Source organism: Oenanthe melanoleuca, chromosome 12 (genome assembly GCF_029582105.1).
Source record: "Oenanthe melanoleuca isolate GR-GAL-2019-014 chromosome 12, OMel1.0, whole genome shotgun sequence".
Taxonomy (NCBI): Eukaryota; Metazoa; Chordata; class Aves; order Passeriformes; family Muscicapidae; genus Oenanthe; species Oenanthe melanoleuca.
In genome coordinates this window covers 15,507,673-15,525,815 of record NC_079346.1, presented here as the reverse complement: position 1 = coordinate 15,525,815, position 18,143 = coordinate 15,507,673, and the positions used below count along the sequence as shown (strand labels likewise).

Genomic DNA, 18,143 nt, shown 5'->3' with positions numbered 1-18,143 from the left:
CAAACCCACAGAATGGGTTAATCCAGAAACTACCTGTCTGCAAGCTGCTACAGCTGCACTGTGCTTGCAAGCAAGCCCCAGGATCTACAGCTTCCATTAAGCCAGAACAACATGCTTCTCCTTTCCCTTTCCTGCCAGAAGTTTTAAACCAGGATTACCACTCCATCTCAAGCTCCTGAGCAAATAACTTAAGAACTTTTCCAGAGAATTGCCTGGTTTCATACTGTTCACACTTCTCCCCCTGATTTCCTGGCTGTGTTTTTGCTGTCACAGAAGTCCCCAGAGCAGTCCGTGTCCCCTGTCCATGCCCAGCAGGGGCGAGCACAGCAGCCGGGGCTGCGCTGTCTGTTCTGCACGGCCGTCCCCAGCAACCGCAGCATCCGCCCGTCCTGTCCCGTCTGCAGGGAAACACATCCTGCTGCCGCTGCCCGGCCCCGCTCACGCTGAGGGAGAAGAAAGCCCCCGGGGCTGTGGTTTGGGGCAGTGTGTAGCTGTGCAGAGGCGGCTGGCGGGCTGAGCTCATCCCCCGAGCGCTGCGGCTCCGCTGATGTCAGCGCACAGCCCTGGCAGGAAGCGATACGGGAGCAGCAGCCCCAGAGGAAACTGAACTGAGCGACTGAGGTTAACTCCTCTGGCATTTATTTCATCATGTGGCATTTCCAGGGACTTTCTAAGAACCCGGGGCTGGCGGGGCTGCCCAGTGCTGCTTCACAACGGCAGGAGGGAGCAGCTGTGCTGCACATGGCAAACAGGCAACACCTGCCTCCCTGGGCTCCTGGCCCCTTCTCCCTCCAGGGAAAAGGCTGCATTAAGAGCTTCCTACAAGGCTCACTGATGGCAGGACATAGATGCACACAAGTTTTCCTGCAATCTACCTCAGAAACAGTCCTGAACAGTATGGACTCAGATTTGTCCTTTCACAGGGTTCAGCTGAGATTGGGGCTCTGGGCACCTGTATCTTCCTACAATAGTGATAACAGGTATCTGGCATCTCATCTTAGAGAGGCTTAGATAAATTGGAGCCTTCTACAGGAATTGGCCAGTGCCATCACTGTCTGTGCCGCTGAGGCACCTCTGCCAGAGAGCTCTGTCTTAGAACACAAGCCAGGAATAAAAGAGGAAGACCATCCTGGAAGCATTCTGGAGTTAATCCAGAGTACTAAAATGTCCCAAATATCAAGGGATCTTCTATTCATAAAGTTTTTCAAGTAAGGCAAGACTAAAAGCAATAGATTATTTTCACTTTTTACACACCAGCCAGACAATTTCACTGAGGTGTACCTGTACCAGTGACCAGAATCTCAGATGTGTGCCTTCTTGGAAAGACAGACATGAGATTTTCTTCCTTCCTTTTCTTCTACCTCCACTTCTGTTGAAGCAGTTACAACTGAATTAGATGGAAGGAATGTGCCTGGAAGCCTTCCAAATGCTCCTCTGTTTTACAGAATTTACCAGAAAGACTGCAGCCAGTGCTACAGCTTTGTGGGTACATGCATGGTTAGCCAGAGCATGGCCCCACTGTTTAGTCTTGTGTAATTATCATTATCTAATTTCAAACCTTGTGTGGCTGGTGGTATATTCAAATCCCAGTCACTGCTTTCCAGAGGATTTCCTCCCTCTGATTCTTCTCCTTGGACCACTGCTTGAGGCTACAAAGAAAAACATCAAAAATAAACAACTACCCCATGCAAAATTAGGTATAAAAAAAAAATTGCAAATATGCAAAGTAGATGGATTATTATTTACACAGGACTATGCAGCCCTGACAGTACATCCACTTGCCACCAACTCCTACATCCAACCACAGGCAAAAGCACACACCAGGGCATGCAGTGTCCACACACACTCAAGTCTCTGAATAGTTGTCAGAATCCCTCATAAACCATCCCATTACCACACTTGTGAGACACAGCCCAACAGTCTGAAAAAAACTGCCCATTATGCACCTGTGGAGATTTTTTTTTTCCATCAAGAATATTTTCTGTATTTCAGGTTATTTCCCTGTCTTGACCAACTAAACATTTTATCGGTTGACAGTTAAAACTAAAATAATTGTTCTTTTTCTTCTGCTTTGGTTTTGCTCCCCAAAAATTCTTCAGCTGTTTAATTCTGAACCGAAACATCAGAATACTTCACTAATCAAAGTTAAAATGACACATTTTGAAATGTTAAGAACTCTACGTCCTCCTGATTGTCTTTGAGATTTGTCAGTCCACAAATGACATAAGAATTCACTGAGTAAGGTTTTGTTCTGTAAGACATGGCCACTTCTGCCTCTGATGATTTTCCACAGAGCTTGAGGATCCCAGTTTGCACAGCTGGTTGCTTTAAGCACTAGTAACACAGGCTTCCTCAATCAGTGTACTTAAATAACAACATAAATGGGCTTAGGGAAAGCAGTGGGCTTTGAGCAAGAGCTGTGCTGAACTAGACTGTTACTATCTCACCTGGATTGCAGAGAAGGAACAGATTTATAGACCAGTTCCCTTGTGTGGGATGTTCTACACAGGGTTTGCAAACAGTTTCCCACTATCCAGGAAATACCTGCATGGCAAGGTCACCATCACAGAAAAAACTTCTGATCTCTCTTTTGATCTTTTCCTGGCACTTTCTTGCTGGTGAACTTTTCCTTCCAAGCCTTCTGCATGACCCTCACAGGCTGCTCAGTCCCCTCTGGTTCTTCTGAACCAGAAGTATTCCTTCCCCTCCTGAACACTCCTGTGCCACCTCAGCTATACAACAAACCTACAGATTCCTGCAGCAAGTGCACAGCTTGGGTTTGGATCTAGCAATTTTTGTGATGCACACTAAATAATGGCTTGTGCTGTTGTGAGGTTTTTTAATCACTCCTAATGACAGATAGTATACCATTAATAGTTCACAGGACTGAATATCTGTATTGATTAAAAGATTTTGTCTTGTTTTTATACCTGGAATGTTTTACTCTTAGCTACTGATTCCTACTAACCCTTTGTTTGCTGCATAAAAGAGTCTCCTGCTGGCAGGACTCAAAGTTTCTCCATTAATCAAATTTCTCTGTTAGCTTAATTTTAAGTTTCTTCTTTTGAGACAAACTGACATGCTAAGCAATCACTTCAGTCTCTCAAGTCTCCTGGGAAGACAATCCCTCTCTGTAAGAAAGGATGGAATCTCTGGTCTGACACTCCAAGCCTGAGAAATGCTATACTGTGGATGTCTGGTATGTCTTGAATTAAGCACAGCATCTCCCCTGGGCTCTCAGAATTCTTCAGTAGCTGAATCTTAGAGGCCATCAGGAAGGCAGTCAGAGCTTCCCTAATTACTTCCAGGCTATGAAGGCTGAAAGAATGTTGTGGCAGACAATCTGAGAAGGGCAAACAGCTGGAAGTTGCCCAGGACCTGTGACAGAAGAGGGAAAGGACTGAAGCCCATACTCACCCACTTGCGGGGCCTCCCTCGTCGCTTTTTCCCAGCAGGAGGTTCTACCTTTATTGAAAACAAAGGGGGAAAAATACTGTCAGCTCTCAGATCTGCTGGGCATTGTGACTAAACCACTGAAGTGGCCAAGGTGACCTTTGTGTAAAGGTCTTGTCTCACAGGCAGCAGAAAAAGCAAAAGCTGGGGATAGAAGACAGTTGAGGAGGAAACACCTGCCTGACTGCACTGGTTGTGATTACTTGGCAGTGGTGGAGGAGAAACACTGGAAGGAAACTGCTGAACAAGCAGTGGCAACACAGGAAGGCTGGGAGATGAGTAAGGATGAAAACCACAATAACTGATTTGTGCAACAGTAGCAATTAAAGCTGAGCTGAATTAGGGGCAACTTTCACTATCTTGAAGCTAAGAGAAACATCCCTGTTTGTCTCTCTGGCTGTGCTTCTCTCCCCTGTAAATGACTATAAGCCATTTCCTCTCACCGTTCCCCCAGTTAGACCAGTTGCTTTCTTGCTTCCTTTTGGCCTTCCTCGTGGTTTCTTCGCTGGCTGTGGCTCCACAGCATCCTGTGGGATGTTTCCACCATCCTCCTGGGATAAAAGAAAACCATTTAAGCAGGATGAACTCTAAAACAATTCACATTCTCTCATTCTGGTTGGTCTTGGACTGTCTTACCCCACTAAGATCACCCAGACCCTTAAATAGTTGGCTGTTTCTGCTTTTCCAGTTGTAAAGTGCATTAGAAGATGATCAGCAATATTCCTGCCTCTTTGTCTTTTGGGCTGGGGAAATTAATAAATTCCAGGAACTGTGGCCAGAGGGTCTTGCCTGTTCTATCCAATTACTGGTGCAGAAACAGAGGGTGACAACATGTGAAAGTCTCCAGACTAGAAGAGAGACCTGGTCAGCCCCTCTCACACATGTCCTGGCTGAAGTGTCATGCCTGTCACATCAGAGGTGCCTCTGAGGCCAGGAGCTGAGATTGCCCAGGGTGCAGATCCTGATGCTGTCCTGGGTAGCCCCAGCATTTCCCACAGAACATCCCTCCTTCCTTGCTCCTTGTTAGCAAGCTGCTTCCCAGGGCTGGCTTGCAGACCCCACTGGGCTACTGCCATGGCATCCTCAGGCAGCCTCTTGAGATGATCTTCCCTTACCTGTGGCTGCTTCTTTGGTCTCCCCCTCTTTTTCTTCACACCCTCAGTCAGTGTAGATGAGGTAGAATTCTCTGGCTTGTTGCTCATGCTGGCACTCTCCACTATTTGCAGATTATAATCCAACAGGTTATTTTTCCTGAAGTGGGAAAGAAAATTTGTCTCCTCTTTTTTGCTTTATCTTGTTATGGATTCTCCTCTACCTGCAAGGCTGAAATGATGAGAAAGAATCAGGTGTGGCAGCTTGCTATTGTTTTCATCAGCTGCAATAGTTCAGGACCCAGCAGACATTTGAGAGCATAACTGTGCTCTATAAATACTCTAGAACCATGCTTTTATCTGGCCTATTCCTCAGCTTTCTGAGGCTTTTAGCCAAAGGAGCTGAATTGCTCCAGGTATGGTCTATGCTGGTACCTTGCCCTGTTTAATCTGAACCAAAAAAGACAATGTCTGCAGCTCTCTGAACTATACTCTCTGGAGGCTTCCTCTGCTCAAAGAGAAAGGAGGTGGGAGATAAAGTGGTGGTAGTGACCAAGGGTAAAGCTTTTTTGGAGCTCCTATACTGTCAAATACCAAAGCTAATCCTGAGACCAAAGTCTACAGATGAGGATGCTTGAGAGAACAAGTCCCAGGGTATAAACTCTGAGAAGTCTGGCTCTAGAGCTGCCCCTCCAGAGCTCACTGCCTGGAGAGGGGGCCTGATCCCATTCAGTGCACTCAGCCTTTGGTCCTACATGAGGCTCACTGTTTCCTACAGGACAACACAAGCTCCTAGACCTGGATTCTGCTCAGATCTTGAGCAGTAGCTTCTCTGCTAGAAGCTTAGTGCCTGCTGTGATTGGAATGAGCCCCGATCCAAACTGTTTGCTCTAAGAAATAACCAAGAACCAAGCTGTTGAGAGTACAAAGGAAACCAGTGACCTTCCCTGCTTCTGCTGAAGGTTTCTCCTCTGGTTTGCCTGCCAGAGAAGGTCTGAATGTGAGCCTGGACACCCTCACATCCCTAAGCAGGAAGTAGAAGGGAAACCTTGACCAGAACCTCAGCAGAAACCTAAATCCCAAGCACATTAGGAGAGGTGGGAGTCACTGAAGTGTTGCTTGTGTGTGAGTCAAAACCCAGCCAAGGATCTGAGCTCAGTCCACGTGCAGCACCTCCAGACCTTGGCTTTCCTTTCCTTCTGGCACACAAGGGAGGGCTCAAGAAAATGGGAGGGGATGAGGAGGCTGAGGTCAGCAGTGCTGGCTGAATCCTGTTTTGCCAGTAGGTCTTATCACAAAATACACAGCTGAGAATAGTGCAGTTAGGAAAGCAGCATCATTTATTGCTTAGGAAAGCAGCAGCATCTAGATGAATCACGCGTTTCTAACTTCTCTGCAAAACCATCACCTGAGAATTTGTTTGTTTTGCAACTCCTCCCTTTACCTGTTTTACTTCTTTTCCACCTGCTAAATGAAAGATAACAACAGGAAGCTTAAAGAACTCTTTTCCCCATCAGCCTTGAGCACTGCTGAGTCCCCAGGTCCCTCCAGCAGGCTGGACCTGCAACAAAGGCTGTACTAAGTAACAGCACAGCTGTAGAAGAGTGACTTTTGTTTAAAATAATGCTGGAGGGCAGCAGCTGGGCTCAGTTCCAGTTCATGCAAGAGCAGCCCTATGAAGAGAACTTCCTGGGTGTCCCTTTGTGCACACTGTTGGGCCCCAGCTCACAGGTGCTGCTGCACACTTGGCTTGTCTATCAAACCCTCTGATCAGAGGGTGATGGAAAGACCACAGCTCAGGTCTCCGAGTTCAGGCTGCATCTGGAGGAGAGGCAGTAAGGAAAAAAAAAATGTTTCTTTGTACTTGCAAGCTACACACAGGTCCACCAAGTCCCTGAGAGACAAGCATAAAACACTTGCAGTCTCTTTCAGGGAAGAGCTCTGCTTTTACAGAGTTTTGCAGTCTGATCAGATATTCAAGTCCAAAGATGAGAGGACTTAACTGAGGATGAAAACAAATATTCTGCCCTCTGGCCAGCTACACTTCCTTGAGCCTGGATTTTCTGGTCAGAATTGGGGCTCAAACAGGCTGGTGCCAGCATCTGGAGTTGGCTGAGGCAGGAGAGGGTCACTGAAACTTGGGACTGCCCTAGGAGGAGAGATGCCCTGGTGCCTCTTCCCAAAGGCAGGTCTAAGCCAGGCCTAGCTCATGTCACACACATCTGCTCTGGATCAGCCCAGTGTGCTGCAAAGCTGGCTTGAAGCTTCCAGAGCCTGAGCCTTCCCTCAGCTGCCAGGAAAGGGAACAGATATGGCCACAGGAATGGACAAGTGTGAAAGTGCTGTCCAAGGCAGATCCCCCAGCAGAGATTACAGCTGCTCATCTGGGGGAGGCTGTGCTGATACGAGGGTGGAGTTAAGCATTTCCATTCTAGTTTTCAGTCTCAGCTTGCATTCTCTGCTTGGTCACTGCAGGCTGGACATGCAGAATCTGACAGTGCCACGACAGGTGCAGCAAGGAAACTTTCAACCTTCACTCCACACCCTAACAATGTCAGGGTACAATGCACAGTTGTAAGAGACTGATGCCATTGCTCTTACTGACACAACCTCTCTCAAGAGTTCACTGGAACTGACACCTGCATGGAATCCAAATTTTGCATGTCATTATTCAAATGGGAGCAACCTCAGTGCACAGAATTCATTTTTCCCCAGATGCAAAGAAAGCTCTAGCACAATATTTTTTTGCTAAACCTTCTCAACTAATACACTCTACAATGCCTTTAACATATCTGGCCAGCTTTCTACAGGCAAGACTGCAGACAAATGTCAGAGACTGCCAGGAGATAGCAGTTGCTTTGTACATCTCTCTTCCACCCTCTCATCACCCACCAAAGGCACATCCTTCTCAAAGCCTGGTGTGAAAAGAAAAACAAGAAGGACACAAGCATCAGGCCTTAGGGCTTTTGTCAGGTTTACATGACTCAAGCAAGATGCAGACAAAGCAAAAGCACTCACTGCAATTCCACTTCAAATTTCTCAACAATTTCCCATGTATACATCTAAACCCCCAAACCAACACTGAGCCACACTGTATACCAAAAACCAAGTAATCCTTCCAGAATCACTGCATTTCCTGCTGGGATTGGAGCCAGCAGGGCTGAAAGCCCAGACCTGCACTGTGTCCACAAGGGCACAAGATCTAAAAAACCCATCCAAGTGTTTGTGGGCCTCAGATCATCTTTATGTCAGTCACACACAGAGCTTTGCAAATGGCACAGGGATATGAATGCATGATTTCAGCAGTATTGAGACCTCTGTGTTGCAGAAACATCACCTAAAAATAAGCCTCATGTCCCAAATGCATTCCCAGACACCTGACAGAGGGCAGGGAATCCTCACAGTCATAGTACTTTACATCTGATTTAAGTCCTAAGTTGCACAAAGCCAGTTTTTCTCACATCACAAATTCTCAAGAAAGAAAAATTCTTCCTGAGGGCAATGTAGATATAGCTTAACACAGAGTATTGAACAATGTTCTTGAGGAACTTTTCCATAGACTACAGAGGAAGCCTTGGGGATGAGGCTGCTGACTTGAGCAGGTAAATTAAGTGGCAGAACCCCTCCCTGTTTGTTTCCTCAGGGAGGTTAGATTTCAGGCTATGTCCTTGGGAGAAACACAGTATGACACAGGGATGCTTGAGGCATTGCTCTAAACCCCCAAACCATGGATGTGATTCACTGCCAGCAGCGCCCACCTACAAAATAAAAGCTTGCAAAGCCTTTTACAAAGCATAATAGGAGTGTGATTATAAGAGACCCTGCATTATAGTCTTAACTCCATTGCTGTCTCTGTAAAAACATGAACAAATGCCTCCCAAGCACAGCTCCCACCGAGCAGCACAGCACCACTGTGCTGCTGTCATGTGTCACAGCAAACCCAGGGAGCTTCACTGGCATCAAAGTGGTCACTCTTTATTCCCTCTTTAGCCCAAGCCCTGCATCAAGCAGAGGAGGATAAAAGACTTTGTTAGCCAAGACAACTAAAGAAGAGGACTAAGAAGGCCAGGCAGGGAGAAAACTCTGACTCCAATAACTGCAGCAATAACGATCTGCACTCGTATTATGAGAAATCACTTTCACCTTCCGAGAAATCAGATGCTAACGTCTCTAGATCTCGCAGTAGATCAAGATATAACACAGCTCCTTGTGGTTCCCCACAGACAGTTCTACCAGAAAAGCACTGGAACAGCTCCCCTGGGAAAGTACAGTGGCAGTAACACTCTGGCAAATGTGTCCTTTCTGCCAGACTTCTCTGTAAAAAGAGGAACTTATGGGCTACTAAATCAAGTTTGTGACAACAGAAGGTAACTGCCATCATCTCAAATAATTTCTCCAAATCATAACTAACCTCTCTAGGGGATTTCCCTGACCAGTGAGTGACAAAGCCTAAAGCTTCTTTGATCTCATGCTTAAAAGCCTCCTAGTTTCTTGCCTGTTAGTTGGAGATTTTTTAATGAGCAATTGTTCTTGCATCAAGTCCTTCAGCAGCAACGTTTCTCTCTCCTCCATTTTTAAACTCTACCAGATTACACACCTCCCTCACCTTGCCTGGCTGAATAAACCAGCACATTTGTTTCTTGGATGTGAGTATCTCCTGATCATTTTGGTTGTCATTTACACCCCTACCAATCTGATCTGAACACTTTGAGTATGATAAAGATTCTTACTCTCAAAACTATTTTCAGTGAGGACAGCTTGGCTAACTGAACTTCACATGAATCTGAGAAGTGTGGCCTAAGAGACACTTCAGTGGGTAAAATTCAGTTCTTGTGTAACAAACAGCATTGCCTTCCAAAATGATTCAACCAGCAAGCTATGCCACCACCTCCACCATATCCTGATTGATAAAATACCCAGGTCAGAAGACAGAAACTAAGTTTACAAAGGACAAAAAATACAGGAACCATATGGGCAAGCCTGAATAAGAGCTTCTGTAGCTCAACAGATTTCCAGCTTTGTCGTAGACTCCTCTACAAGTGTCCTTGTGTGTCTCAGACCTCCACTCACAAACTGGTGCCCAGGTCCCTGACTGGGAGCTCCACTGGGGATGGGGCTGAAGCAAAGAGCCTGAACAAGGCAGGCAAGGGCCATTCTGTCTGGACCTGTTCTGACACAACCAGCAAAGGGGGCAAGGCTGGGACAGGAGCTTATGGACTAGAGATCTATCTACCAGAAAACAGGGTCAGAAGCTTTTTTTTTTAAAAACAGAGACATATACAGCCACAGCGGAAAAGGGCTGATGACTACAGAGTTTCAAGCAGTGATGTAGACAGGAACAGGCTCTGTTTCCTCTTTCCCAACTCCTCAGTCCCCAGCATCAGCACAACATCAAGGCACTGCAAGAGCTGTCTTGAATGAGCTTTGCATGATGCACTGCCTGCCAGCTTCTCTTTGTCCAGATACCTAAGCCAGTTGTTGCTCTGAGAGGCACCTTGTTCACCCTATCCATACCACAACTAGTCACAGAAATACCACTATGGCTCCACTGTATTTAGACTAAAGTATTCCCAGTTCTTCCTCACAAAAGTGAGGCTTTGCACTTGCCTGTGCAAGGAGTCAAGCCACACGTGCAGTCCTGGCTGTGCTGAGGTCCTGTTCATATCCACATGCACAGGACTTTCCCTGCAGGTTGCCACAATTCCACAGTGAAGTGTTCAACCTAAATCCTACCTCAGTATCATCAGCTTCCAAGCCCTATCAAAGCCCTGGCTTCTTATGGTCAAAGCAGGCAAACCAGGGAGGCAGTTAACCATCCCAGGAAGCCAGGGAAAAATACTGTGGGGATACCAAGATGAGAAAGAAAGAACTGGAATCTCTTCCCAACTCTGAACCTGGCAAGTTGTGTCATCTTTCTATACTTTACATTTTCTCTCCATAATACTATGGAATAGAACTGAAGTATTAACACCTCCCTCAACTGGGGTAGTGGGATTGAGGATTAAGTAATTCCTTTTTGTAGAGTGACACTAAGAACCCCCAGCAGCAGAGAACAGAGCAAGGCATCACTAGAGGAATGCACCAGCAGCCCCCCATGTTGTGTTTGGGAACACAAAGGAGAGGCAGTGGCAATTGAAGAAGTACAGCTCAGGATTAGCCACATCCTGCTGAGCAGCAGAACACACCCTCACCCTCTCTCCCCAGGAAGCTCAAGGGTTGTAGCACCAGCCTGCCTAAAGCTGTCAGGTGGAGGTACCAGCCCTGGGAACCCAGCACACAGCACTGGAGTGGGAGCTGGGCTCCCCAGAGCCACACAGCACTTCCCACCCACTCCAACCCCAGCAGGCAGGACACGGCTCAGCTCATGTCTCCATCCAAGGAAACCCTTGTACCAAGCCAGGATCCCAACTCCTGAGTCCTGGGACTGAAACACATTTCATTCATGCTCTGACATTTCTAGCAGTTCTTCCAAAATTATCAATTATCAAAAATATTGGATCAATGAGACTCCTTTGTAGATGCAGACTCCCTAGCACTACACATTATAAGCCTGTTAGAATTCTCCCTGAGGGAATTTGTCCAAAGACTTAAATGTTTGCTAAAGGACTCTTTCTTATCTTAAAGTCTTTGTCCAGACACTTTCATGAAAAAGCATGCACTACCGAGTTAAATCAGCAGAGAAAAACCCAACAGTATTTACAGGAAAATAACAGGAAAAGCAGAAATCTGTGTTTACCAAGAACTTAAAAAACACGGTTATTTAATTTGAGACAGCATCAAGCCATTTTCCTCTATAAAATGTCTTGTACAGCTCAACTACTGACATCTGCAAAACACTGTCCACCTGTGCCAAGCCAGAAATTGGCCCTCTGCACTTCCTGTGCAGGACTGGCACTGTGGCACCTGGCACAGGGACGTACAAGGCAGCAAGCTCTGCACCTCAGACTGCTCAAAAGTAGGTTCTCAATTACCCCCGTGCAGTTCATGAATCCCCACACCTCAATAAACCCCAGCGCCTCGCGGCTCTGTGCGTGCGTTTCAGATGAGACGGTAAGAAAGGAACAAGATTTACCTGTTGAGAAGCTGGGCAGCACTGCAGAGCCAGCAGTGAAGGCAGGAGGGAGAGAGGAATGAAGCAGCTGGGAGCCCCCTGCAGTGGTGAGAGCAGCTCTCCCAGCCTGGGGATCCTCACAGCAAGCCCAGAGCCGTGGGCTGCACTCCCAGCTTGCGATAAGAAGCGGCGCGGGCGCTGCCGGAGATCTCCTTCTGATGGCAGCCCTGAGCAGAGACTGCAAGCCAAAGCCTTCCACCAGCCAGCTGCTACCTGCTGGCCTGATCACTGAAAGTAAAGCCAGTTTCCACATGTGAAATGAATGATCTGAATCAAGGGGACAGATCGTTCACGTACTTCCCTCTTTACAAATGCTAGAGAGAACCATGCTGACCCTGTTATGAAAGAACAAAACCAAACCAAAACAAAAACCCCAAATGGGCAGCCCCAGGAAGGCTTGTGATGATAAAGCGGTTATTACTCTAAGTGCAAAATGTGCTCAGGGCATTTACTTTAAGCCACAAATAAAAATGGGAAGCTGGGCTCAGTTGAGCACAAATGTATTTAGAAAGGAGACGTTGCATGGCTCTAACTCAGGTATTTTGTATTAACTCTGTGAACAACCACTAGATCTCACAAAAGACCCCAAAAGTATTTTGCAAAGGAAAACAGACTTTTCATGGCTTGACATATGCAAGACACCTATTCTGGGTTTTTTTGGGCACATCACCATTAGCAAAACCATAGAATTAAAATATCTCTATCTGTACCTGCACAAAACCCATTACAGTATCTTGGAAACAAGATCTGAGCCTTTTATGTCAAGTAGTAAATTGCTTACAGTGACAGTACCACTGAATAAACTGAAGACAAATTTTTTTCCTCAGTCATCCATACAAAAGGTTTGCATCACTTGAGCTCCTCAGTAGCTTTTCTAGAACTAAATATGGCACCTAAATCAGTCTGGAACAATACTGATCATGACCTCACAAACAGGGAAGGATCTGCTGGTTAAAGCTGTTCACAGGGGCTCTGGAATTGTCCCCAGTCCCTGGGGCTGTCAAATGCTTCCCCTGTGACCTCAGGAACTCTCTTCTCTGTTTCCCACATGGAAAGTGGGGATAACAAACCAGGTAACATCTGGCTTATTTAGACAGTATTTTCTTTGGGAAGAGATTCATTTCTCACCATGTAATTTAATGTCTTGGGCAAAGCAGCTCAAGATGTTGTTTGGAGCTCCAAACCACTAATAAAGCAAAATCAACTTGAATTGCCTAGAGAGCCCTTTGGTCACCCCTGCAACAATGTTCCAAATCCAAAAAAATCATTAAATAATGTATGAAATCAAGTACTTGAAAATTATTATCTGTTAATTTAAATGCATACATATATATAATTTATTAAATATACTCCTGCATATGCACTACTGTTCCATATGAAAATATGCAAACTTCTCTCATTTTTAATGAGTTTTAAAAAGTTTTTTTTTTTAAATGTCACTAGAGACAAAGCTGTAAGCATGCTGTATGAACATAGTTTAATCATAATGACTGAGTCAGAACTTGAATTGTTACACTTGGTACAAAATGAAGAAATCTGCATTTCATACAAATACCTCCTGGCAAGTTGGTATTAAACTTGATTCTACAACACTAAACCAGAGATGGTTGACAGTCCTTAAGTGCTAAAGAACATTATTAATATTCTAGAGATTAAACTCCCAGTTAGGAAATGGCAGATACAAAATTGGAACATGGAGTCCTATTTAATCTTTATTGGGCACATATTGAGGAATAGTGTCTTTAATTTAATATCCACACTCCATTGCTTCTTAAGTATTTAAGGCTAAGAGAAATTATTTGATCATTCTGTATATAAATGACTGACATTTCATCATTATTCTTGGACTGAGTCCAAAAATCTCAGACTTGACAGAACCATCAGTCCCAGAAAATGCATTCCTGAAGACAACCACAGAATCATTAAGATTTGAAAATACCTCCAACATCATAAAATCCAGCATTTGAACAAATACCTCCATGTCAACTGAACCATGGCACCAAGTGCCACATCCAGTTGTTTCTTCAACACCTCCAGACATGGTGACCCCACCACCTCCCCAGGCAGCCCCTTCCAATGCCTGACAACCCTTCCTGTGAAGAAATTCTTCCTGATGTCCAACCTCAACCTCTCCTGGCACAGCTTGAGGCCATTTCCTCCTATCCTACCACTGGTTATCTGGGAGAAGAGACCAGCCCCAAACTGGCTTCTTTCAGGGAGTTGCAGAGAAAAGGGTCTCATGGAATGGAGAATGGGCAGGTGTTCCAGTGGCTAATCCTTCTAAACAGGGTGCCTAATTTACACTTTGGTTTGTGCTTTCAGATTTGCAGGGGCTGGTTCCTATCGTACTTCTCAGAAAAGCACCCAGCTTCCCCTGCTCAGTTATCAAGTCTATTCAAACTATTTTTCTGAAAAATTAAGCAGCAAAAACATTTAAGGGGGGAAAAAAAAAAAAAAAAAAAAAAAAAAAAAAAAAAAATCACTGTACCCCCTTTCCTCATTTCCAAATATTAGTCCCTTTAGGAAGAGAGGTACCAAAGCAGTGTGCCCACTTCAGGAGCAGCCTCAAGCCTTAACCACTTATGCGGTTTAACAGCCACAGATCACAGAAGTGCTTTGAGAACACAAAATGATTTCTTTCATTTCACAAGCTGTCCCTTCCATCCAGTAGACAGTGATGTTTCTTTTCACTCTTTGGCCAGATCTTCATTGCTCTGTGCAGTCCTGTTCCCATCCCAGAGCACCCTGGAGAACAGCTCTGCTGCTATGGAGATGAGCAGCTCCTGGCCAAGGGCTAGAGCCTGGTCTCAATTGCACCTTCTGATGAAATGTCCCTTCTGGAAGTCCCAGGAAGGAGGGACAAGCATGACCTATACCAGCCAGCAGAAAAGCAACAGCAGCCATATCTAGAGTACAAGGATTCCTTAGATGGCATGGGGTCAATTTAGCATGATTTGAGTGACCTGCCAAGACATTCATGCTCCCAGAGAGTTTCATGTATCTGCAGCAAGACTTGACCTGCAGAAGGCCCAGGTTGTGCCTGCAAGACACATACTAGTTTCCTTCAGGAAGCACCCAGATTTTACCACAATGCAGTGCCTGTATTCCTGCTCCTTATCTTCACTCTTGCAGAAACCAGACCGGTCACTGTGGCACAGTGTGAGATATGTAGGCTAACACCAACTGGAAATTCATTTGTATATAATCCCTTTCTGTTAGACAGGTATGCATAAAAAGCTTCATTCACTGCCATTCTGATCTTGTCAGAACCTCTCATGTGCACAAACCTCTATCTCCTAAGTGTAAGGAAAGCTGGATTCATAGTAATTGTTCTGTATGTGCTTATTATTCAGACTGTATTAATGAATATTTTAACTGGAGATTAGGCTGAGGTGTGATTTCTACAAGATAAGAAATAGATTTGCCATGCTCTATTTTATCATTGTAATGGAAGTGTGCCCCACAATACTATACTGCTTAATTCTTTCATTCAAACTCTCTGGATGACACAGGGTTACAAAATCTCACTTAGAGAAAAGTTGTGGACTTGCTGGAAGACCTCCAGAAAATCAGAGGCTTAGAAAATATGGTCTGTGGGGAAAGATTGAGAAACTGGGTTGTTAAACCTTGAGATAGGAGAGCAGAAGTGACATAATGACTTTACACTGAGTAGTGTAGCATCTAGCAAAGTAATAATATGTGGATAAGAGAGAGTTAGTTTAAATGCAGAAGTTAAGTTGAACGCTGAGGAAAGTCTAATGACTTAATGAACAGGACAGCAAAGCACTGGAGTAAGTTATGAGGTTGGGGAGCCTCTTCCCATGGAGAAACTACAAATGGGGCACATACACACAAGGACTGACAGAGATAAGAAGAATTCCCTGAGAAACTCCTCTTTTCTGTGACATGAAGTTTCTATTTCTAACTAAATTGTGGTTACATAGGTTTATGCAGAATTATCTATGAAAGGGCCAGAACAGGTGATTCCTGGGGAGCAGAATGAATTTTTAGTAGTCCTCCATAGCTGCAAAGTCTCCTGAACTAGTTGGGTATTACTTGAAGCTTCAGAATTCAGCTGGTTCTACAGCCACAAAGCTTGTGATTCATATTGGGAAAGCTAAAGAATATTTCACAATTTCAAACCCCAAATTCTGTCAATTAATTACTGGAGGTGATAGAATTTGATTCCTGCAATGGGAAGAAATCTTGCCAAAAGCAATGCCATAAACACTGTCAGCTGGTAAGAAGGGTGACCTTTTTCTACCTTTATAGCTGGAGACAGTTACTGTTCCTGACAACATGCAGAAAAGGAAGGTGGGACAAGTGAGTGTGAAGTGAAGAGGGAACAGCTTTGCTGCAGGCAAGAAAGGTGCTGCTAGAATTAGAAAGAGCTCACACTTTCGTCGATAAAGCCATGTAGAGACATTGTGAAATATGGCCTGGGGATGGCCTTGAAGGACCTTTGTAACACAAAACAAACCTTCCACCAGCAGACAGCTGGGTGTGAAGGAAACCTAGATGGGACACTAAAAAACTGGGTGTTGGTACATATATGGAGAAATGTGTATTTCTGAGGAAGACAGCTCAGGCCCATGACTATCCCTTAGGTTGCCCTCCAAGGGAGGGGAAGAGCAGCACACACACATGGCATGTGTGGGTATTTAAAGGTTCAGTGTAGTGCATACCATGCTCCCTTCCCTGATCTGTCAACATGTACCCCATGTGCAGCTTCAAGACACACCAGTACTTGAATTCTCCTTACAAGAGTGAAAGGGACAGTAAAAAGGGGAAGCTCACATACACTTCCAAATGCTATCAAACTTCTCATGATCAGGCTGAAGAGCTCGTGAAGCCTGGCTGCTTTGGAAGGATGTCTGCAAAGAGGCACAGAGCATATGGATGGCTCAGCTGCACAGCCAGTGCCTGGTGTACAGCACGGGGAGAGCCTGCAGGCTATGCCCCTGGCAAGGCAGCTGCTGCTTACTGTTGTTCTCTTTCCATTCAATCTTACAACAAACAACTTCAGAAGGAAGCCTTCCCTTACCTGGAGCAGAACCCAAAGCAAATTAACCACAGACCTAATACATCAGCTAAAAAGCACTGAAAAGCAAGAATTAATGTCTGAGACCTATTAGTAAAGCCAAATGACCAAGTTATGAGGGTGCCAGGACAAGTGACTAAAACAACTTCAGTCTTAGTATAAGCAGTGTGGGTGCAGAATGCACACTGAAATAGAGGTATGATCCCAGTACAGCCCTGGCATTGCTGGCACAGGTACAAGAAAGCACAGCCCTGAGTTGGTGCTGTCTACAGATGAGACAATTTGTAACACTGTTTGGACAGAACATATTTCAGAACACAGCGTATTATCTGTACATGTCCAGTCCTTACCTCTGTCCTTGAGGAAAGGCAGGACATTAACACACAACTGGAAAATAACATGTTTTGCCTTACCTTTGTCAAAAGGCTGTTGGAGAGAAAAGGGAAGGTAAAATAACATATAAATAAAGTATAAATGCCAGGAATGTTGCTCCTGCTCCTTTACCAGGCACAACCCAAATGCTGTGAAGGAATGGAGCATCCTTCACTCACTTGAAGGAGATGCTCTCACTCCCTGCCGTGCCCAGCACGCCGTGCTCTGTGTCACCACACAGGGGCACTCTGCCCACACATTTCCCAGAGGGAAACCTGCAGCCTCTTTTCCCCAGTACCAAGATACCCACAGCATTTGTGCTCATTGCTGAGCAGGCAGGGCTTTCAGAAACTACCAGTCACAAACACACAGCGTGGAACCCGCAGAGATGGTCAAGCACCTGCTTTGACAGCACAAGCATTAGCTGATTACAAGCTGTTAGAAACCAAACACTAAGAAAATCTCATTTTAAAATTGCTGGGAAATCTATTTTTAGGATCTTTTTTCCTTCCACCTTTCCAGCACACTTCAACTGCACTTCAAAATTCTGGCAATACCATTTTGAAATCTCAGGTTCTGCACACCACTTCTCTCTTCCTTAATTCTAGCAGCACCACTCTAAACTCTGGTAGACCATTGATTCTCCATAACTTCTTTAGATGAAAAGCCCCAAGGACTCCCAGGAAGATACATACCCATCAAGACACCTCTCTGCTAAACACATATGGATTTATTAAAGGTGACAACAATAGTGTGCTGATAGGACTGTGCCAGAGAAACAGGACTAAGGGGGAGTGACAAAAGTAGAAATGATTTGGAAGAGTTGTTTACACAGGCTTTCCTGACAAGGGCTGATTTTTCTCCTTAAGTCCAGGGCCAAATGCAAGGCAATCTTTATGACCTAAATATAAAGCACACCTTGCACAGGGACAAGATTCAAAGCTCATGTCTGTAATGATGCACATAAAAGAGAGGAAGCCTACCTGACATGAAAAAGTCCTTTGGATGGGACCATGTGCTAACACGGGTGGGAGCTGGCCTGTAGTGATAGAACACCATCCACCTCCACACTTCC

At 45.2% G+C, this 18,143-nt stretch overlaps 1 protein-coding gene across 2 annotated transcripts in view; it reads right to left on the bottom strand.

The window, feature by feature from the left end:
• The window catches only part of LOC130258355 (high mobility group protein HMGI-C-like), a 51,428-nt gene that overhangs the window by 4,065 nt on the left and 29,220 nt on the right, over nt 1-18,143 (bottom strand). The window contains exons 1-6 of one of the 2 annotated variants that reach the window (XM_056501646.1): nt 12,437-12,537; nt 11,617-11,883; nt 4,569-4,776; nt 3,897-4,004; nt 3,418-3,465; nt 1,559-1,649 (exon numbers count right to left, since the gene is read on the bottom strand). In XM_056501646.1, coding sequence (XP_056357621.1) covers nt 1,559-1,649; nt 3,418-3,465; nt 3,897-4,004; nt 4,569-4,655 — 334 coding nt within the window. In that variant the 5' untranslated portion in view covers nt 4,656-4,776; nt 11,617-11,883; nt 12,437-12,537. Of the gene's footprint in view, nt 1-1,558; nt 1,650-3,417; nt 3,466-3,896; nt 4,005-4,568; nt 4,777-11,616; nt 11,884-12,436; nt 12,538-18,143 lie in introns of those variants that run through there. The other variant, XM_056501647.1, reaches the window with a different exon arrangement.